The sequence below is a fragment of the Lissotriton vulgaris genome, chromosome 4_1, assembly GCF_964263255.1.
Source record: "Lissotriton vulgaris chromosome 4_1, aLisVul1.2, whole genome shotgun sequence".
Classification (NCBI taxonomy): domain Eukaryota; kingdom Metazoa; phylum Chordata; class Amphibia; order Caudata; family Salamandridae; genus Lissotriton; species Lissotriton vulgaris.
In genome coordinates this window covers 577,231,921-577,254,411 of record NC_141691.1, presented here as the reverse complement: position 1 = coordinate 577,254,411, position 22,491 = coordinate 577,231,921, and the positions used below count along the sequence as shown (strand labels likewise).

Genomic DNA, 22,491 nt, shown 5'->3' with positions numbered 1-22,491 from the left:
TCTCTGTCTGGAAGATAGTTATCTCCATAAGTAGTGAAAGGGACAAGGACAATGGGACCAGAAGTAATGAAGATTACTGGTAAGTAATAGGGTACTCCCTTGTTTCAGTTACTTTAGAGCACAGGTTACAGTTAGTTTTTTTCATTTATGGTCCTGTGGGACTCCTGTGGAAGTCCCATGAAACCATCTGTCTAGATATTGATGCCAAATATGGCGTAATTGTGTCCAGACATTTTCTTTGTATTGCTGTTCTTAAATTCCTAAATAATTTGCAGGGGGAAATCGATCTTTGGGACCACCCCTTTTTCTTGGTCCCTGCATGACAGATTACCCCAAACTTTTCCAGGAAGGAGCTGAGCTGAACGTTTTTTTAAAGTTTTGTTAAGATCCGTCAAACAATACCAAGAGCAATAGCAAAGCAAAACAAGCATTTGCAATGCAATAGGTCTTGCATTTACACAAGTTTAAGCTATTGGCATTGTAAATGACAATGCCTTTTATTTATGTTTTAAAAACGAAGGCAAAAATAAAATGCATTGTTATTTTCAATCTTAATAGCTCAAACTTGTGTAAATGCAAGACCTATTGCATTGCAAATGCTTGTTAGGACTTGTGCCCTGGATATTTCATACACCAGACCTCTTGTTTATCAATATAAAGAGAAAATCTGCATAGCCAGTGTGCCACGGGCTTTAGAGCGAAAGAGGAAATAGTGCTCGGCTGTTGTTTGAGTTATAAAATACTATCAGGCCTTTGGCGCCTGGTGCCACTGCACCTGCATCAATAATGGAACCCTCGCCCCTGAAAGAGAAAGTGAAGGACTGCACCGACTTACATGTGCGGGTGCCCGTAAACCAGCTTAACTTTAGACCACAATAGCCCAGACCTTGCAGCAACATAGACATAGCCAAGAACGTTCAGTAATATGTAGCTGGTGAATCCAAGCCTGCAATAGCACACACAAGTGTGCACTCGGACACAGTTAAATGGGCAGGAATGTACAGCAATGCCCAGTCCAGAATACATCATTTTTTGCTGTAATTCAGCTCGATAAAAACGAAAATGTGCAATAACATACAGTCCAGACATCCCACAGACCGCTTACAAGCACTGACAACCAACAATGTACAGTGCAAAAAAGCTCCCTAGCACATGTAGAATATCAAAGTTTCTTTTCAGTATTTCAGTGTTATACATTCATCAATCTTGCATTCAGAAATGACTTGTTCATAGGATCCGGTATATTCTGGACTTTCACAGCCAACACGTGTTTTGTCGTATTGGAAATGTAACCCACGACTTTCTCAAGGCTGCATAAGTAAAAGAAAAGAGCATACAATATTGTTTTAGGACCTAATACAAAGTCCCACTTTTTAAGTGTTAATTAATCACACTGTTATCCATTAGTTGCTGTTATGTGTTATATGAATAATTAAATATGAACATATATAGTTCTGCAGATTTCAAAGAACCGGGTTAACTGATTAATCACCACCTAAGATGCTTTAATGCACAGTACAAATGCTAATCATTGACCCAATGTGGACAACAACTAATGGATAACAGTGTGATTAATTAACACTTAAAAAGTTGGACGTTGTATTAGGTCTTAAAACAATATTGTATGTTCTTTTCTTTTACTTATGCAGCCTTGAGAAAGTCGTGGGTTACATTCCCAATACGACGAAACGCGTGTTGGCTGTGAAAGTCCAGGAATAAACTACATAAGAAATTACCGGATCCTATGAACAAGAGTCATTTCTGAATGCAAGACTGATGAATGTATAACACTGAAATGCTGAAAAGAAACTTTGATATTCTACGTGTGCTAGGGAGCTTGTTTGCTTATGTGTAGGCCTTTGCCAGACTTAAAGAGGGTTGTGGTTCTCTTTACCCTATAGCACCGTTTTCATTACTGAACTTTCTACATAAGTGTGATATCCTGACTTGCGCCTTAAAAACCTAAAACGATACCACTGGCCTAGTATTCTTGTTCAACAATGTACAGTGGCAAAGATTCCATTCAGCGCACAACCAGTCAACACTGAGTAGTGACAGTCTACACAGTACACAGCCTAATCACACGCACGGATAGCCAACAATGTGCAGTAGAAAATAGTCCAGACAACCCACAGCCACACTCACTGACAGCCAACCATGTGCAGTGACAGTGTAGACAGCCCACAACATGCCCACAAGCATAGACAGCCAACTATATGCAGTGACCCACAGCCCAGACAGCCCTCAGCCTGCTTACACGCATTGACAGCCAGCCATGTGCGATGAAGCATAGTCCAGACAGCTCACATGCAGTCACATGCACAGACAGCCAATAATGTCCTTTGGCACACAGTGTACACAGCCCACAGCCTGCTTCAAATCACAGACACCTAACCATGTGCAATGAAACACAGTCCAGACAGCATGCTCACACTCACGGACAGCCAACAATGTGCAGTGACGCACAGTGTACACAGCCAGCAGGCTGCTCACACGCAAGGGAAGCCAAATATGTGCAAAGTTTTATATAGCGCTGGCTAGACCCGGCTGGCTTTACATACGGTAAGCATTTTTAAATAGTTAAATCAGTTACATTTTTACATAGTTACGTCAGCTACTAGAACAAATCATGGCATGGAATAAAGCTGAGTTACATAGTTACTTACATCCATTACTAAAACCTTAAATATCAAAACAAGTTCAAATTGTGCGTAGAATGAGGATAGAGGGGAGTTAGAATATAGAACATAACTAGACAAATGGTCATAGAGGATCGAACATCAGGGGAACACAACACAGTTAGGGTAAGCGAGTATAAAACAAACCGGAAAGTGCGTAATCGAACAGCAACATCAGGAGCCGGACCCCTCGCTGCATCAGGTTTGATTAGAAATGGGAAGGGACGGGTAGGGAGGGAGAGAAAGGGAGCATAATAGTGACCATACGAGTAAGCGGGGTGCAGGAGTTCCAGCGGGTAGATCAATTTAGGCAATGGTCAGACTGGAACGCATAAGGGGCTGGCTAGAGGAAGAAGTCAATTTGACAAACTGAACAGACCCTAAGATGAAGGATCCAGGAATAAACCACTTTACTTTTGGGACAAAATGGCGGGAGAACAAAAGTCCAGTCAAGAAGTTCTTAAGAAAACCCAGCCCCGGAGCAGGGCTGAAGTGAAAGGCCGTTACTAGATCTGGAGGGGGAGGCTGTAGGTCGTCGATCATTGTAAGGTGGTCGAAGTCAGGGGGAAATCAGTGTGGATGACTAGGCAGGGGCCCCGGTAGAGGAAGGCAGCAGGTGGTCAGGGGGGCGCGCTGACCCAGATGAAGAAGGGGGAAAAGGCTTATTGGAACAGGGCAGCAACGGTTGAGGCAATCTCGATGTTACTGTCGGGGGGGCTAGAAAATCCAGCCGCAGTCCCAGCGAGGTGAAGCAGGACACCATGCAGCCCCATCTCAGGCCCGGGTGGCAGGGGAGCGGCCGGATAGGCGTTCCCCCGTCAACTCACCAGCAACCACCAGGCAGAGATTACTAGCCATGTACCTGCAACGTGCGTTCTTTTTGCAACATGGCGCCCACTGAGCTTCATGAAACATGAAGCCCGGCAGATGTGAAGAGGGCACTGTGCAGATAAAGGCGCGCAGCCGCACACGCCCTCACATAAGTACACATCGAAAATAAAAATAAATACTTAATAAAGATAGTTTGAATTTAGTCAGGTCGAAGCGCCGAAGTGTGAATGTTGCCATTGCTCCTGTAGTTGTAAAGCCAAATCAAGTGAAACGCTTCTGCTGCGTTGGGGCAAAGTATACATACCTTCAAAAGGTCAAGCTCATCATTGCGTGGCAATTACCTTGGCATGCAAGCGATACGCGGCCACAGCGTTATATGTTTTCTAGAGTGCATCTGGTTTTTAAATCGCCACGGTACAAAGACACGCACCTCCAGCAATACGCGCCCACAGCGTTAAGTGTTTTCTAGAGTACATCTGTTTTTTAAATTGCCACAGCATTAAGTCATGCAGCTGCAGCCATGTGTGACGGCGCATGGAGAGATTAGGTACTGCCTCGCTCGTTACTGAAGCGAAAATAACTAAAACGAAACTAGATAGCCAGCATGCATGAAGGTCTCCAATTACAAAGGCAGGCTACAGCCAGGCTACAGCGTGCTAACCAGATAGCAAAGAAGTGCAAGCAAAGTGAAAGAACACTCTAGTTAGGCACCGCTGTATCGGGGCTACACATAAGTTAGAAAATCACCAACAGAAAAGGACATTACAACAACACTACCACAACTAAACCAATAGCAAGCAAGAAAACATATAACATGAAATTTCACCCAACATGCAAATTACTTTATGTCTTGCTGAGACAGCGCATGCAACGCATGCGCTGCCAAGGCGAGACCTAAAAAACACTTGCTATGGAAAGTCTGACTTATCTATAACTACACAGTGCATATACATTAAGTGATTAAAAGTTAAAATAATTCTTAATTTAAAAAATAATAATAAACGTATTTTAATAAACGTTTAAACCCTTTTTATAATTAAATGTTTTTAAATTAGTTAAATATATTTCTTTTAACCTAATTTATTAGCTATTTAAAAAAGTGAAAATAATAGTGAGGACGAGTATGTTTAAAAAATATATATTTTAATTAAAAGTTCTAAAATGAATAACTATCCTGAAATTATGTTACTTAACCCCTTGCATGCGGCAGCGATTCTGCGCCTGTGCTGCAAAATCGCAAGTGGACGGGTTCATGACGGCTCCTAGCCGTCATCAGCACACGAGTGCCGTAGTGCATGACGGCTGGGGGCCGTCATAAGAATGCAAGGGGTTAATACATATTTAATTTGATAGGGTAATATGTTATAAAATTGTATTAAATTATTCTAAGGTTAATGATAAATAATGAAAATGAATTTATATTGTATAATAACATATTTTTTGTTAAATAACAAACTTTAATACATTTCTGTAGAATTTCCTGTTGGACAATCTCTGCCCCAATGGAGCAGATCTTCCCCAACATTAAAAAAGGACTAATAGTAAATTGATACTAGTACAGTTTGCTGCAGGAGGCTCAATGACTTCATTCAAGACATATAAATCTACACCTAGGTGTAAATCTCTACTTGGAAATGGTGAATAGCAAAAAATGGAGCTTAACACATAGGTGTAGGGGGTAATATACATGTAAAAAAAATATACACTTGCATAGTTACCTTTGTAAATTTAGTTGAATCACAAAACGGGCCGAATTACTCATGCACAGGTTATACATGTAGCAAATAACAAGCATTCATCTCAACATATCTCGCCTTTCTACAACCCCCATGAAAAATATATGCATTTGGTATGGTTCTGCAAACTTTCAAACTTCTCCCTGGAAATTAGCAGTGGCGGCTTCTCCGCAATGGCAGACAAGCGTTACCCCACTGCCTTGCTCAGAGACAGCAAATGTAAAATAAAAAGATGTTCTTGCCACATTTTATTTTGCATTTGCCAGCTCGTAGCCAGTAATGTTGGGAGGGGCGCAGCCGAGGCATTGGAGGGAGGAGGAGTGCTACTTGCACTCCACTCCCTAAATGCTCATGTGTGTTTGACTGGTCGTTTCAGGCCGACTAAAACCCACATGCGCACTTAGGTTTTCTCAATCCCAGTTGCATTGAGCAGCCAGGCTGGAAAACCCCCCAAAGACTACCTGGTCTGAGCAGGGCATCTTTCCTGTCCACTCATACCAATCTACGGGCTGCTCTGCAGCACGGAGATTGGATGGGAGTTTTTCATAGGGGCTGAAACTCAGGACTACGAGAGGCGGCGAACGCGACATGATGCTGGAAGTAGCTGGCAGCAAAAGGTGAGCTTTTCTTTTTTAATATTGTATTTGTGACTCCCTCCCCGAGCAAACCCATTTGCCCCACCACCCTTTGTTTATGGCGGCCGCCGCTGGAAGTTAGGTAATGATCACCAACTTTTAATTTCTCCTAATACCCTGTACTGTACCAGACCCCGAAATAATGTGACATTTCAGTACTGTGTGTAAATCTCATGCCATTTTAGACACCATAGTAGGAACAGTTTGCTGTAAAATAAATTCATTTAGCCACATATTACAATGTAAAACTTTTTCTGTGGACAAAACTTCTAAAGCATATGAGAGTGCCGAATTCTTCACTATACTTATTTGCTTGGTGAAATATGGTTCAGGCATTATAACCCAGCCCTTGAATTCCATTATTGTTATGTTATAAATAATATGTGGGAGTCTGAAATCCCTGCATGCAAACCTGCGCTAACATCTTTATAAGAGGTGACTTGTCACCCACCAGGTCCCCTATGAGAAAGAAATGTTGTAGTCGCTCAACTGTAATAACTTATTACAGTTGAGTTCTGCCATCATAATGCCTGCTTTTAGCAGCCAAGGGAAAAGTAGGTCAGGTCATGGACCAAAATTAAAGCAGCTGTTTAAAGAACAAAAATGAAACGTTGCTTGTCTTTCTTCTGCTTTGTTTTTCTAATTTTACTGTGAGGTGCAGAAATTAGATGTTTATCGCAGCATGTTTATTTTCTGCACTCCTTAGGTAATTATAGAAAAGTTAGGATATGTCTGCATGGTTCTACAGATTCCTAGCTAACTGCTTTTTAAAAAAAACTTGTAGTAAACTGATTTTAACATCTTTTTCCAACAAATATTTACCAGTTTTTAGATGTGTTTAATTTTGCACTAAAAATATTTTTTTTTGTTATTCATGCTTACAAACATGCTCTCTCTTTCATCTGAAAGCACTGTGTACCAAAGATTTAGGGGGTTTGTGGTATAGGTGATGGTGTAACCATGTATTATAAGGTCTAAAGAACCCCCTGACTTACACAACAGGGCTATTGCAAGTCAACCTTGAGTTCCATAACCTTATAAGGGAACTCGGGCTCATTCCTCTATCTGATCATGGGACTGCTACTCATCCTTATGATGTACAGCTGGGGTACTTTATCTTATAAATAATGATCAGAATCAGGCGTCATCCTGATTTTGGTTGGCGGAGTAGAGGTGCACTTTTACTCAGCACTTTATTGTGCTTCAAGGAAAACGTTTGCAGTTCTTATTTTTTTTACAAATTTCAGATTGCAGATCCTGTCTTACACCTTAGCTTGTATTTCGTCTTCATGATGAAATGATTAAATAAATGGACATGAGATGATCAGTTCATTTAAAGCATGATCTATTAGCCCTGCCTTCCATCAGAAGCATTTAGGGGGTCAACAAAAACATGAGTGCCGTGACACGGCCAGGCCCGCACTGGCTACTGCTTGATAGTAATGTTATTACAGTGATAATATGACAGGGTCAGACTGATTTGCATATGGCCATGTCTGAACTGGGGTGGCTGAGTGAGCTAAAGAATGGTGATGGATTAAACCCAGATTAGTTGACTGGGGGTGAGTGTTTGATTTGCTCAAACGCTTCGTCCATCATCCCCTTTAGTATCGCTTTGTTCGCCCTAAGTTGGCAGTGTATGCTCAGACGTGAGTCCCTTGCTCACTTGGCCACTGGATTCAAGATAGCCTGGCTGATGAGGATTATGAATCCGAAACTTGTCCCAGGATGCTTGTTTCCGGTCCAGGGAAGACATGGCTTCGCAGTTCGGGCTGGGCTGTTCCCATGAGGCACAGGGTCAGACTGATTTGCATATGGCCATGTTTGAACTGGGGTGGCTGAGTGAGCTAAAGAATGGTGATGGATTAAACCCAGATCAGTTGACTGGGGGTGAGTGTTTGATTTGCTCAAACGCTCCGTCCATCATCCCCTTTTGTAATGCTTTGTTTGCACCACCTGCATATGTCCAACTTTTGGGATCTCATGTGACTGTAGTTCATGCCACACAAACTACAAAGTATTCTATAATCTTAAAAAACACAAAATAAAAGTTGAAAATTGCTTTACAAGCTTGCAATTCTGCTATTTACCCTTAAGGTTTCTAAAAGAACTGAAACAAAGACGTTTTGTCACTTAAAATACGACAATTTAGGCTTCAGACTTGAGAAATCGGCTCTAGTTCATTTGCACTTTGCGGGTATAAGGAGGGTTAACTTTTTATAGGTGTTAAAATTTCCTTGCCAAATTTGAAATGAGATGTTTCTGAAACACTCACGCAAGCGACGTTCATTGAATCATTGTTCAATTTGTTTTACACACGGATTCCCAGGGGCAGATTTACTAATTATCTTGCAGCGCCGTGCAGCAGCAGCAAATGCTGTGCTGCATGAGATGAGAGCTGAAGACCAACATATTTACAGAAATATGGCACTCTCCTCCCCTCTCAATAGTACCGGTGAAGAAATATGCTGCTGTGAGCCACTGACACTCCTTTGCACCATAGGGTAACAAGAATGGCTCTTCGGCTTGAGAGAAGGAGCGTCAGCCCACTTAAATTCCCCCCAAAGCCCAATAGATGGAAAATCAAATGGTAGTTTATTACCATTTTATTTTACATCCTTCTTCCCGAGCCAAGCATTAAGACGGGGGTGGGACTGCTGCTTAGTGACAGCAGCAGGGAGGAGGGTGGGCTAATGCACCGTTTACAGTGTGCATGTCTTTTTGGCTGGCTGTCTTGATGCGGCCGGTCACACATGTGCACTTTAAACATCTCTAGGTTAGATAAAGCCAAAGCCTGCAGAGAGATGTGGAGAGCTGATTGAGGCCCCTACCACCAAACCTAGCGCTGTCTTCAAGCTTGTGAGGCCAGTGCGATGATTGGCGAAGGGAATTGAGTCATCCTGTTCCTGTGGGCATTGGCAAAAGAAGATCTCCAAAGGAGAGGATGTCGTGTTTGGTAAGTCTTTAAATTTGTTTTTCATTTTGTGGGTGCGCCCCCCCTCCCTGTAGATGCCAGCCGCCGCTGTAGTGCAAGGGTGCCTCCTTGAGTCTAGCATAGGTTTCGTACTGGGAGGTAATCCTTCCAGTACAAAGTACCATGCTTAGAACAACTTTAATCCCTTCCCACTTTGTAGTGTGCTGTACAGTGCCGCACACAAATAAAGTTGGAAAAAAGGAGATATGAAAGCATTTCTCCTTCATAGCACCTATTTGAAATGGGCTCTATTTCCTCACGCTAAACCCTGTCTACTTTTTTAAGTAAATAGGACTTAGTGGCAGAAACTTTAGGTGTTTGAATGGAAATGCCCATGCAGCCTCTATGGTACACCCTCTTAGCGCTAAGTAATGCAAATCAGCTCTATGCTCTGCTTTGCGCTACTTTTGAGTGAATTTACAGCTCTAAACAAGTTTAGCGCTGGAAGGTAAATTAGTAAAAAAAGATTTATTGTTGATTTGCGTCACTTTTGTGATGCAAGCACAGCGCTAAACCTTAGCAAATATACCCCCCCAGTGTTCACTGAAGCAATGTGATTGGTAAGCAGGAAGAGGGTAGAATGATATCAGTGAGGCAGACGCTGGTTTCATATTTCTGTTAGCCGAAATGACTTGTCTCAGAAATTGATGTGGATCATGGCAGGCAAGGGGCTAACTATTTTTTTCCTGGAACTGCAGGGAACCTGACCCCAGGGCAATGCACTCCTCTCTGGCCCATCTGGCACGAGATGGGTGCCCAGAAGGCAGCTCTCTCAGGTTTCATGGGGGTCGCACAATCTGCCACTGTTCATTTATATGGGGAGACTCGTATGCTATTGATCAACCCATAGAACTGGGAAACCTTTACCTAGATGGGTGAGGCGCGAGTCCCCTTTGTCCAGCCTGTCTTCCGAGGGATCCAGCAGCTGCATGCACTCTGTGGACATTGTGGAGTGTTTGTCCAGTCCTGAAGATTCTGTAAAACGAGAAACACATACAACATTCACACAGTTGGCTCAGATTGCAGTGAACTCATTAAGATTTCCTATCTAGACATTTGCCATAAACAGAACATTGTGCAACCACTGTCCGGGTAAATTACCCCATATTAATTAGTGCTTTGAGCGCTTTAAAAAAAATCATGAATAAATAATCAAAACTGGCCCATGGAGTGTAATATCGGTCGTTTGAAACGTTCTGTTAAGACTAGTTTCTATGGTGTACGGGGCGAAGGGAAGTCCTACATTTTTTAGATAACCGGAAGTCTCAAAAGTCACGTCTGAGAAATTACAGAAAAGGCATTTGTGAAAATGTATCCTTCTTAAAATGAACTTTGAAAGTATCCTGCAGAAAGAGCTTTCAAGGGACTATATTGGTTTATTCACTCCAGCCACATGCTTTGTAACTCAATTAAATGCAATTGCAGAAACTTATACTATGAATGAAAAAAATTACACCATTTTTGCCAAATTAAGACCTAGGAGTAGGGTCGGGGCCCTAGGCCCTCATGCTAATAAGGAGCGAGACACAGACACACTGCTTGCATGGTGCAACTGGCCCAGAGCACGTGCGCTCGGCCTCTTTTATTGGTACTGTGTCACATGACCTGTGACATCAGTGGTGGGTGGGTGTTCAGTGTAGTTACAGGCTCAGCACTAGAATGCTGACTTGTGCTGGGCATTACATCCCTCCCCAAATTGGTTAAAAATTAAACCAAACGTGAAAAGTCCAAAAACCTGTGGGGGAAAGACAACACAGAAAATAACATTGGGCTTGCGCTTTCAAAACGAGTCTCTTTGGCTGCTTGCAAGCCGCAGGCAGTATAGTTCTTGTGTTCTGGATTAAACAGTTCTTGGTGGCACGATTCGCAGTTGTTCGGCGGGTTCATTCTTTGTCTGTGCTGTCTGTCCGCTGTTCTCAGCCCTGCATTTTGCTTTGCTCTCTTGGTGATGAATAGTTAAAGAGAGATGGATGACATGGTTGTTGTTTGTCTTCCAGCTTCTTTTCTCCATGCTGGTTGCGCGATGTTTCCGGGCAGGCTTCAGTGTGTTTCTTGGCAGGTGAAAAGAGTAGGTGCGAACATCCCTCTCACTAGGATGCCCCTCTCGACGGTTTTCTTCTGCCACAAGATGTCCGGGAGGACCTCTTTGCCAGGTTTCCACTGGACTGGTGTTTTTGGTCGCGTTGCTCTACCATAGCCTTCGGGCCGTGAGCAGGGCGCTCCACGAGCCTCACCGTCGTGTCCTAGTTCCACCTGAAGGTTGAGTTGTCGACTCTCTTCATTGCTCGCGAGGCTTGCATCCTCTTGGGTCCTGCAGACATGCTTCAGTAGGTCTGTCTCTCGTGCGGGACTTGCTGCCACCAGAGTCCCTCGAGGTCTCTGCTTCTGGTTTGCCACGGGTTGGTGCGAGGTAGGTCAGGTCCTCATCTTCCGGAGGCCTGAGTAGTCTCGCCATCCAATCTTCCGCTCAGACCCCAGAGGTAGATGTCGCCAACAGTCTATCTTGCTCTCTTCTGCGATCGCCGTCTGGATGGATGATTCGTAGGTGGTTGTCTCTGTTCTGCGCTGCCTTCTATTGCACTCAGGTGTTCCAGTGCCTGTTCTTTTCCTTCTTTCGGCAGGGGTGGTTTCTTTCTTCTTTTCTTAGTGGCGGCGGCCACTCTGTTCTTTCTTCCTTCTTCTTAACCTGACAGTCGTGCCACTCTGATTACTTCTTCCTCCTTATCTTCTTAGTGGCGGTGGCCACTTAGATCTTTCTTCCTTCTCCTTCTTCTCGCGACGTGCTCTGGTCCAATCTTCTTCATCTTCTCTGGCCAGGCTTCCCCATGCAGCGCGCGCATTCTGCACGTGTCTTCCTGGTCTTGTCCTAGTCCTAGGACACTGTCTTCTTGTCACTCACTTCCAGGGTTAGCGTCGCGACCTTCACACTTCTTTCTGTCGATTTCGTTAATTAGTGTGGTTGAAGTTCGTGGGTCCAGGTCCTCGGACCGCGCCTTGTCTGAACTTCTTGGATCTCGTGCTGGTCCCTTCTGCCGAGGTCTGGCAGGTAGGTTTCGTGGTGCTGAGCTTCTTGGACCTCGTGCTGGTCCCTTCTGCCGATGTCCGGCAGGTAGGCTTTGTGGTGCTGAGCTTCTTGGACCTCGTGCTGGTCTCTTCTGCCGATGTCCGGCAGGTAGGATTCGTGGTGCTGAGCTTCTTGGACCTCGTGCTGGTCCCTTCTGCCAATCACTGACAGGTAGGCTGCTCGGTGCGACCATCTGGCTGGTCGACCTCTTGCTTTGTGACCAGGCTGAGTGGTCAGGTTGCTTCTGTGTTGAATCTTCAGTTCTGCGGGTTGTCTGCACAACCATTTTCTTTTCATCTCAGTTCAATTGCTTTGGTGCGCAACTGGGTGCGCTCTTCGGGTGTTCCCTTGTGACTTGCTGCGTTGGGCTAGTGCTGGCTGCACTGTTGCGCATTTGCGTCATGCGCTTTCGCACTTCCTGGTGCTGAGTTCTAGAACGATTGTTGGTTCGTGTGGGGTGTTCTTACTTTCGCCATTCTGCTGCAGCGACGGCCTGTGGCCACCAGGCATCGCTGTCTTCTCTTCTGGCGTGGCGTAGATGCTTCTGGAGGGTTGCGTCACCGCTCCGTTGACGTTCTTCTGGTCTTGCTTCTTCTGTTTGTTGCTGGTTGCGATCCTTGTGAACTTTTCTGGGCGCACTTGCTGTGTGCTTTTGAGTGTCTTCTGAGGAGTTGCTTCTTGGAGGGTCGTGTCACCACTCCGTTGAACTTCTTCTGGTCTTACCTCTTCTGTGCGTTGCTAGTTGCGATCCTTGTGACCTTCTTTGGGAGCACTTGCTGCGTGATTTTGAGTGTCCTCTGAGGAGGTGCTCTTTGCGTTTCTGGCGCGCTCCTGCGCCGTCGCCTTTTGCGTCTGGGTAGTGTCTCGGTACTACTGTAGTCAGTGTTGCTGTGCATTTACCTTCATGCTTGGCTGTGTTCTCAGTTGTGATGTGGTCTTAGTATGGGGTTAGTATGGTGAGCTTGGTCGCTTTCTCCTTTCCTTGCCTGGAGGGAACTGGTTACTTTTCCTCTAGAATGTCCTGCGTAGAGTTGCTGCACTCCTGACGCGCTTCTGGGGTCCCTAGCGCGTTCTCGGGGTCGTCACCCTTATATCTCCTTGGGCTGTGTGATGATTTGGTGGCGTTCCGGTGTACCAGTGTTCTTGCGCTTGGTCAGTTTCTCCTGACGTTGTTTCGCAGTCACCTGGTGCGGAGTTCCTTCACTCCTTGCGCCGTCTTGCGCAGTGCTATGTTGTCCTGGTGGCACTGGCGTGTCGCTGTGTAGCGTCTTTGGTTGGGCTTCCTTGTCGCAGTGTGGCGTCCCTGCGCCAGTCTGGCTTTGCTGTGTGTATCCTGTGGTGGTGCAGTGCCACTGGCGTGTCTGGTAGTACTGGCTTTCCCTTTGCTTTGTCCTTTGAACGCTTTCCAGCTTGTCTTCCTCTGCTGGGAGTCCGCTTTCTTTTGGTACGCTTGGGGCTATGCTGCAGGGCTGCAGTGATCAATTTACCTTTTGGCTTGGCGGCTTTGGGCTGGTTGAGGTTCTGTTACACCGGCTGTAACTGTAAGGGTTGAACCACCTGTGGTTCTTATCTTTGGGGCTGACGTCTCAATCGCAGTTTCCTTTGCCCCTTGTTGTGCTGTGCTCGTGTGGAGGTGTCACGATCCCTTGTGTGTACTGACTCTAGTCTTGGTTGTGTCTCGTGGGTTGCCTTGTGTTTGTCTGTGTTTTTGTGGGCGCAGTAGTGTGCTTTGGCCACTAGATGGCAGTGGTGCTTACTTTTCCTGTGCTGTGCTCGGGCTCGTTCCTCGCCGAGTCTTCCAATGCCTTTCACTTCCTTTGGAGGAGTGTCAGTGCAGGCTTCTTGTGGACTAGGCTCGTCCTTATTATCATATTCCCCTAGGGCAAGGGCACTGACAGCCCGGTAGGTGCTTCCTCTGTGTTCTCTTTGGTGGCTGTGTAAATGCGGTTGGGGCACACGCCTTTCTGCTGCCTCCATTCGACAGCCTGCAGCTCTTCAGTTGGCCAGGGCAGCTTCACTCACGCTGCAGACTTCGCCGGGGTGCTTCTCTGCCGCACTGTGGTGTCACCGGCAGTACTTTCGCGCTTCTGGCTCTGCAGGAGGTTTTGCGGGCGCCGTTCCGCTAAAGCTGGCGCTGGGGATCTCTGGCTCGATGAGAGATGTGCTGTGGGTTCCCGATCACGAGGCGGGGCCGCCTCGCTGCTTCTGCTCCCGGCCTCCTTTCAGCTCCGCTTTAGATCTCCCGCTGTGTTGGGGCAAGAGCGGGTGCCGGGATTCGGTCATTGATATGGGCAGTGTTCAGAGTCTTCGCGGGTGGGCTCCGCTTTTAGTTCTCGCCGTCTGGCAGCTCTCCATACGCTGCGGGCTGGTTCAGCCGTTAACCCTTCTTCTCCCTGCCGCCGCAGCCTCGCTGTGCACACGCGGCGGGGGAAAGTTGTTGCTGTACTCCGGTCCGCTGCGGGTGGGCTCTGCTTGATTACTTTCACTTTCCCCGGCAGCTTCACTCCTCACACGCTGCGCTGGGCGGAGGACAGGGGACACCTCAGGCAGGCCGCGGGTGGGCCCCGCTGGCGCTGCTTCACTTTAATGACATTCACCCTCGCCGCAGCCGCCTCTCGTCACATTCGGCGCGGCGGGGGACAGCAGACGCTGCAGGCAGGCCGCGGGTGGGCTCCGCGAGCCTTGCTTAATTACGGGCACAGTTAATGTTCATCATTCATTGCGGGTGGGCTCCGCTTTCATTGCCGGTCACGGCCAGGGCTCACCTTCGGCCGACGGGCCTGTTCAGCCTCGCGGGTGGGCTCCGCGTTGGTCTCTTTTCACTCCAGGCAGGGGGCCACACGCTGGGCACGAGAGGTGCGGGGTGAGCTCCCGATCACCTCTTCCTTTTCCTCTAGGCCCGAGGCTCTTCACATGCCTCGTGGGCCTCGCGGCAGCCGGCTGCTTTCCTCGGGGGTGTGCCTTATGTGCAGCAGGCAGCTCTCTCTCCCTTTTTCCATAAATTTTTCTTGTAGCTGGCACGCATGGGCACAGCTAAACCCTCGTCGCCATTGTAGGGTCGGGGCCCTAGGCCCTCATGCTAATAAGGAGCGAGACACAGACACACTGCTTGCATGGTGCAACTGGCCCAGAGCACGTGCGCTCGGCCTCTTTTATTGGTACTGTGTCACATGACCTGTGACATCAGTGGTGGGTGGGTGTTCAGTGTAGTTACAGGCTCAGCACTAGAATGCTGACTTGTGCTGGGCATTACACTAGGCTCCACAAGGCACTTTTATACAATGAAGCAGGCGGAATGTTGGAAACAAAACGGTTGAGAGTAATACAGTACAGAATACAAACTGTGGGGAAGAGGCTAGAAAATACTGTAAAAGATAACGAAAGATGGAGAGAAAGATGGTGAGCCAGGGAATTAGAGAAAGCTAAAGGAAATAATAGTAAAGACATACGGCCAGTAAAAAACATGTGGAATAAAGGAATTAGAACAGATAAAAAAACAATCAAGAGTGTGAATGAAAGCATAAGAGAGGGTAAGGAAACTAAGGTGGGAACTATTCATTTGTTGCCTTCAAATTAAACTTAGGTGATTTATTTTCATGAGATATTGAGCTAGGTTAAATGTATTAACTTGTTTGTTGGGGTAAGACACTGTCACTGTATTACTGCCAGCACTCATCCTCCACACACACAAAAGCACATGCACACACCATCTACGGGAGATTGGGGTGGACGGTTTAGCCTGGAATTGGCCTAAATCCTATATGGAAGATAGAACCCAACAAATTTGGATTCCTGCCTTCTCAGCCGCCTCTCAAAAATTTGACACTGGGTTACCTCGGGGCTCGGTTTTGAGCCCTTTGTTGTTTGAAATCCGTGTATCCTCATTAATTCAGATAGCAGACAAACTCGGGCAAAGTCATTTAATATGTAGATGATGCACAGCTGCTCTTTTCCTGGAACAAGGGGAGTAAAGCAAATTGCTCACGTGTGAAAGCCTATCTCACCGCAGTTTTTCACTGTTTAGCGAAGGCTCAACTAAAATGAAATGAGAACAAGACTGAGAATCTTTTCTTTGGGAACTTCCCTCCGCAGTTCTGGCTCTCTTTTTGGCCAGGTGAGTCTCCCCCGCCTACGCCTCAGGGTGGCCCGGTACTAAACTTAGGGGTATGGTTCAAGGACAAGCGGTCCTTTGGGTCTCAAAATAAAAGGCTGTCGGGAACATGCTTTGGGATTTAGAAAGCGCTAAGGAGATTCTTACCGCTGCCACCTGTACATGCTAGGAACACGGTCATCCTAGCCTTGATTATGTCTCACATTGACTTTGCCAATGCGTTATATGGCGGCTTGCCAGGATACCCTTTCAATAAATATCAGGTGATCCAGAATGCGGTGGCCCAGTTGCTACTCAACCTCCCTAAGAGGGCTAATGTCATGCTGCATCTCCATGGCCTTCACTGATTGCCTATGAAAGAAAGAGTGAAGTTTAAGTCCCTGGTGATGGTACATTCTACTGTATACGGGAATGGACCTCCCTACTTGGAATCAAGATTCAGCTTCCACATTCTGTCTAGGTAACAGCAAACCTCAAATAAGCTGCTTGCTTGCACTCCTAGAATCCTCAGAGAGAGAGCAGTGGCGGATCACTGACCTGCTTGGGTGCCGTTGCCTGGAATCAACTTCTTTCTGACCTACGAGCTATGAGTGATTCATGTTTTTTTAGAAAGAAGCTGAAAACCCCACTCTTTCATTAAACTGTGCCTGCTCCTCCTAACCGCCCTGTAGGGAACATGTCGGGACACTCTTTGGAGTAGCTGTGCGCTCTATAAGTGTTGTTATAATAATATGTGTCTATCTCTCTCACAAATAGAAAAGACTTAGGACATGCATGGAATGATCTAACATTGTCCAAAAGACGGCTGAGTTGCCTACCATGTGAGTGCTCTTGAGCTGCAGCTTCCTTTTACACATGAATTCCAGCCCTTTAAAGGTTGGCCTATGCTGCATGACTGACCAGGATCTAGAGTCTGGAGGCTATGCCTCCACACTCTCAATCATACTACCAGTACCACTAGTGAGTTGGCCCATCTATATTTCAATATACTAATATAAACTGTATCAATCCTTGTAGGGATATACCGGGATTGCAACTAGTTGCCTGAATGCCAGATACAGATGTCAGGACGAAGCACCTGAATCCAGGAGACATCTTCACAGCAAATCTATGCCTACAAAGCCAGCTATTATGTATGAGACAGTGGCAGAGCCAGGGAGGGGGACATTTATGGTCTCTACTACCTGTCCTCCTTCCAGGCTCCTGCAGCTACCACTATGTGTGCCCCCAACAGCCAGTCAGAAGATGATTGTTTTTTAACTTGAAAAGGGTGTTTCTGGTTGCTAGGATTGACCCAGTCTTATACTTAGTTTGACTGACAGTACAGGCATGACCTACCACACAGTCAAGAACTATGGTGTTTGTCTAGCAAGTCACGTCTGTACTGTCAATGTCACTAAGAGCCTGATTATAAGTTTGGCAATGTGGGAGTGGCCCGTCAAACCCGTGGTTGCACCGCCTGCCAGATTACGAGTTTCCTTGTGTCTGGTGGGCTGGTTTTGGTTGTTCCACAGGTGTACCTCTGAAAATTGGCACCCAATGGGAACACCAAAAACAGTTACTTTATGGCATTTTGTGCCCTCCTGCATGCATCCCCATGCAAATGGGCAACAGTGGGCCCTGTAGTGCTCCCTGACTCTGTTTCAGGACTGCCAGCCTTTTCATGTAGGAAAAACCTCCATGATACTGCTGGCGGTCTTGAAACTTGTGATATGCATGGCAGTGCCGCAGCAGCACCATCAGCATACTACTGAGGCCCTGACAGCCACGCCACTGCCGGGAAACAGTCGTTTCCTGATGGCTGCAGCAGTGCAATGGCAGTGCAGTGGTGGCTTTACTGCCACTGCCGTGCTCCAGAAGTCTGGCTGTTCTTGAACCGCCAGACTTGCAATTAGGCCCTAGGTGTGAGAGAGGGGTGTGGTGTTCGGTAACCTGGTATCATCATCATCTGGAATGGAAGGAGTTCCAGAATGATGTGTTGGAGTTGATGGTTTGTGACAGGACATAGTGGACCTTCCTCTGGCTGTGTCTGTGGACGATTGCAATGTACTTGCAATCAACTTTTACATTTGGTGACGACTTGGGGAATCAGACACCTCCAGCTGGAGACTTGTAGAGTTTTGGCCCTAACACAACAACACTGGTTTTTTTGCCGCAAGTACAATGGAGGATAGCGTTTGAATTATACTGCATACTCTTGTGGCGCTCTTACCCCTCACATGGAGGGGATGGTTGTTGAAGGGTGTGCCAATGTAACAATGGCTGCACTGTGAGCTCAAGAGACGGCACAAGAAGATGACTGTGCTGTGAGCTTGAGAGATGGAGATTGAGACCGGCATCATGATATTCTAAGGAGCTCAAGGGAGTTGCCGACAGAGACACGCTATACTGTGCACCAACGTGTGGTTGCCTCTGTTTATGCCTTGTAGTCAACGAGACATGACGCGCTGCAGCGTGCCTCAACACTTTGTTGCCTGGCAACCTTAGCGGAAGTCTAACAGCCATTGGAGGCTAGTTCTCTATCTCAGCTCTGGGTGAAATTAACAAGCTGACTTGGCACAGCAACAAGAGTTTGTTTTAAGCTTGGACAACTACTCCTAGTCATTATTGCCTGCGATGACGCAACAGTTCCTTCGGCAGTGCACACCTAAGTGTGCTGGTGGGGAGAACAATGGTGTGCAGCTGAACCACATCTTTGGGGCATGTCCCGGCCCCTGTGCGCCAATAGTGTGTCTTTGAGGCATGAACTGACATCTGTGTGGTACTGTGTTCCCTGTCATTTTGTTCATTCTGTGATTTGGTTATGGGTATTGGTCCTGAATTAGGCAATTCAGGGGTCTTTTTATCGGCTAGATACTGTTACAGCCAAACATAATTACTGTTTATTATCAGTTTGCCTATTTTGTGCATCATGCACAACGTCACACTGCCTCCATTTTTCCTGGCATCACCAGGTGACCCACCGGTACCTTGGTTGAAATGCAAGGTGTTCAGCCATTGCACAAGGGTGTGTGGGATGTCACTAAGGTTGAGGAGGTGTTCGAAGATCTTCCAGATCTATCTAATGCTGATGCTGCAAATCTTCATGACTACGAGATTTGTTGAAGAAAATTGGACTTGCATTATCTCCCCAAATTGAGCACAGTGCTCGAGCGTTATCAATTTGGGAAGAGGATGCAAAGACAAGGAGAGTCAGTGGAGAAATATGTAACAGAGCTTCGTAGGTTGGCTTCAACTTGTAATCTTGGTGGCAACTGCGAAAACTTCTGAGGGAACATTTTATGTTGGGTGTTCATTAAATAAAGCAAAAGAAAACATGTGGCAGAAGGACATCCCTTCTTTGCATGAAGTAATCACAAATGCTAAATTGTATGAACATTCATAAGCGTGTGTGGAGATTATTAGGAACAGCAATAGTGGCAGTGATCTGACAATGTAGTGGTAAAAATGGTTCAAGATAAATCTATAAAAAACAAAATAGCGCAAGGAAAAGCTGCAACCAAAACCACTAAAATGTTTTGGGGAAATGTTTCCAATGTGGGAATATTGGCCATATGGTAAATTTTAAGAATTATCCTGAGTGGAAAGTTGTATGCCATGTGTGTGGGTAGAAGGGCCATTCGAAGTGGTGCATATCCGCCAACAGGGCTAAGAAAGTATTTAATATTGGGTGTGGTGATGATGATTATGATCTTAATAGATCAATTATGGAGGTTACCATACTGCAAACGAAAGATAATTTGCCCGATGGACCCTTCAAGACCATTCTTGCTGATTGGGCACAAAGATGATACTCATTTCCAAGTCTTTTTGTTTGAACGTTGTTTGAAAATTAAGTTAAAACTGTTGACACCAGATGTGAAACCAAAGGGATATGGAGGTGAACCCATTAAGCTACTAGGGTACATTTGGGGCACTATTGAGTTTAAGGTACGAGAATTACCAGGTAAAATCTATGTTGTGATCAAGGAAGATTTCCTCAATAGTTAGATTCACCAACATGACTTAAATGTATATCTTGACCCTAATGAGGATCCCCGGTGAGGGTCAGAGATGTTCCCACAGTAGGGATGATTGCAACTGGTGATGATGCATGAGTGGAAAAGTTTCCTGTTGTTGTCAGGAAAGAGTTGGGTTGTCTAAAGGAATATATGCACTTGATTAAGCTACAAATGAGGGCTGAACAAAAGCTGCCAAAGTGCAAGGGGTTCTAATGCTGGTAAGGTTAAGTATGAAGGTGGAATTGGATAAGTTGGTGGATAATGGCATCATGCAGGCAGTTGAAGCTTTGGAGTGGGTCACAACAGTTGTGATGGCAGGCAAGGCCATTGAAGAGGCCAGACTGTGTGTGGACCTCTGAGAACTCAACAAATCGGTTGTTGTGGACCATTTACCACTTCCGAATATCAATGACACTTTAGGTTTTCTTAATGGTGCCAAGCATTTTTCTTCTCTCAATTTGACATCGGCATACCACCATCTCAAGCTTCATCCTTCCTCCAAGAAACAAACACTTTTGTCACTCCCTTTTGCACCTTCATATTTCTCAGGATGACGTTTGGTTTGATTTCTGCGACATCGGATTTTCACAGGGACATGGAGAGCATTTTGAAAGGTGTCAAAGGGGGTAAAGGTCTATCAGGATAACATACTAGTGTATGGTACTAACCGTGGAGGGCATGACGAGAGGTTGTGCTATGTGCTGAGTAGTTACAGGAGATTGGGCTTACTTTAAAATCTGAGAAGTGGAAATTTAATGTGTACGAAATACAGTACTTGGGCCATCTGATCTTGGGCAATGGCATTCGACCCAAGATTGCCTTGGTGTGTGCCATCAAAAATCTACCATCACTCCAAGACAAGGAGGAATTGGTAAAATGTAAAGATATGGCCACATTTTATAACAAGTTCATGTCCAGATGTGTTGAGAGAAATATGTGCATGAAGACTTTGCTTGGCAATGGCAACGAGTTCTAGATCTTGTGAGGGAGAGTTTAAGGACATAAAGGAAAGCTCAGAGGGTGCATCAGAATTAGGCAGTTTTGACGTTAGGGATGAGACACAGATTATGACCGATGCCAGTTCTAAAGGATTGGGTGCACTCTTAATTCAGCGGTCCGGAGGTCATGACAGGACAATTCTTTTCCTTCAAGAGGCTTAAGGGATGCTGAGGTCAACTACTCAGTTATGGAAAAAGAGGCATTGGGTGTTTATTGGGCCTAAATAAAACTCAGAGAATGTCTTTGGGGACAAATGTTTGTGGTCAAAACCGATCACAAGCCTCTTAAAAAGTATACTCTGAAAATGGCAATGACTTAGTTTCACATCGCATCTGCAAAAGGGTGGTTGCCCTTCAGGAGGCTAATTTTGAGGTGTATGATGTGCCTCGTGCATGCAGCATTCTGGCTGGCTGCTTCTTCAGGATGTATCACACACATGAGGAGGATTCTATAGAGGAGAGAGACCATTTTGCAGGGGAAGATTTTGATGATGGGTAAGGTGTGTCTGGTGACGGAAGGGGTCATCCAGGAGTCTGAATGGAAAGGTGAACTTCAGAGTGATGAGGAGTTGCACATGGTAAGAAGGATGGTTTGGGGAGGTTGGTGTTCCAAAGGCAGTTGTGAGCAAGAGATGTGTGGGTATTGACAAGTGAGGGATGAGTTGTGTGTTCTCTGTGCTTTGTTATTTAGAGGGAACAAGTTGGTTCTGCTGGGTGACATTAGGAAACATTTGGTGGTGTATTCATACCAGCTATTTGGGCATTTCAAAAACCAAGGAGTGAGTTAGAGAGAACTACTGATGGCCAGCAATGTAATTGTTATTAGAGAGAGAAGTAAGAAATTGCCTGGAGTGTGCAAAAATTGACAGAGTACTTAAATGCAGGACTCAGCCCATGGAGTGACTTTGCACAAGACAATTTAGGACTGGTTACGGTGAAGTTTTGTGACAGGTATGTCATAGTTTGCGTTGATATGTTTTCTCGGTGGCCAGAGATCAGAATAGTACACTCAGTCAAGTCATATGAGTTAATAACATTTCTGGAGGAACTTTTTGAGATGGAGAGTTTCCCCTCTTCAATGCTTACTGATAATGGTGTCTAGATAACCTCTAATGTGGTGGAGACTTTTTTGAAAGGCAGAGGGATAAGGTATAAGAAGTCAGCAAGGTACCACCTTTAATCCAATGGTGTCAAGGTGCTTACGAAAACATGTCAACAGTCTTTGGTGAGTGTTGTGAAGTGGGTGACTGTCATGAGAAGAAAAGTATGTGAATATAGTTTAACACCACACTCAATTACGGGGGTCTCAACTGTTCACTTGTTTAAGGGGAGGTTTCCCAGTTGGAAGACTGTTCCAGGGCATGTGATTGAAAGAATGAAAAAGGTGGATGATCAGGTTAGTTATCTTGAAGGGCAGAGAGAAAGAGAGAGAGTGTGAGAAGAAGGAGAAGAAGGAAAAAAAC

The 22,491-nt window shown here is 45.7% G+C and overlaps 1 protein-coding gene across 1 annotated transcript in view; it reads right to left on the bottom strand.

The window, feature by feature from the left end:
* Positions 1-22,491, bottom strand: part of PPP1R17 (protein phosphatase 1 regulatory subunit 17) — a 145,500-nt gene that overhangs the window by 95,546 nt on the left and 27,463 nt on the right. Inside the window, exon 2 of the mRNA XM_086966823.1 lies at positions 9,722-9,829. Within this exon, the coding sequence (XP_086822949.1) occupies positions 9,722-9,800 (79 nt within the window). The 5' untranslated portion in view covers positions 9,801-9,829. The remainder of the gene's footprint in view (positions 1-9,721; positions 9,830-22,491) is intronic.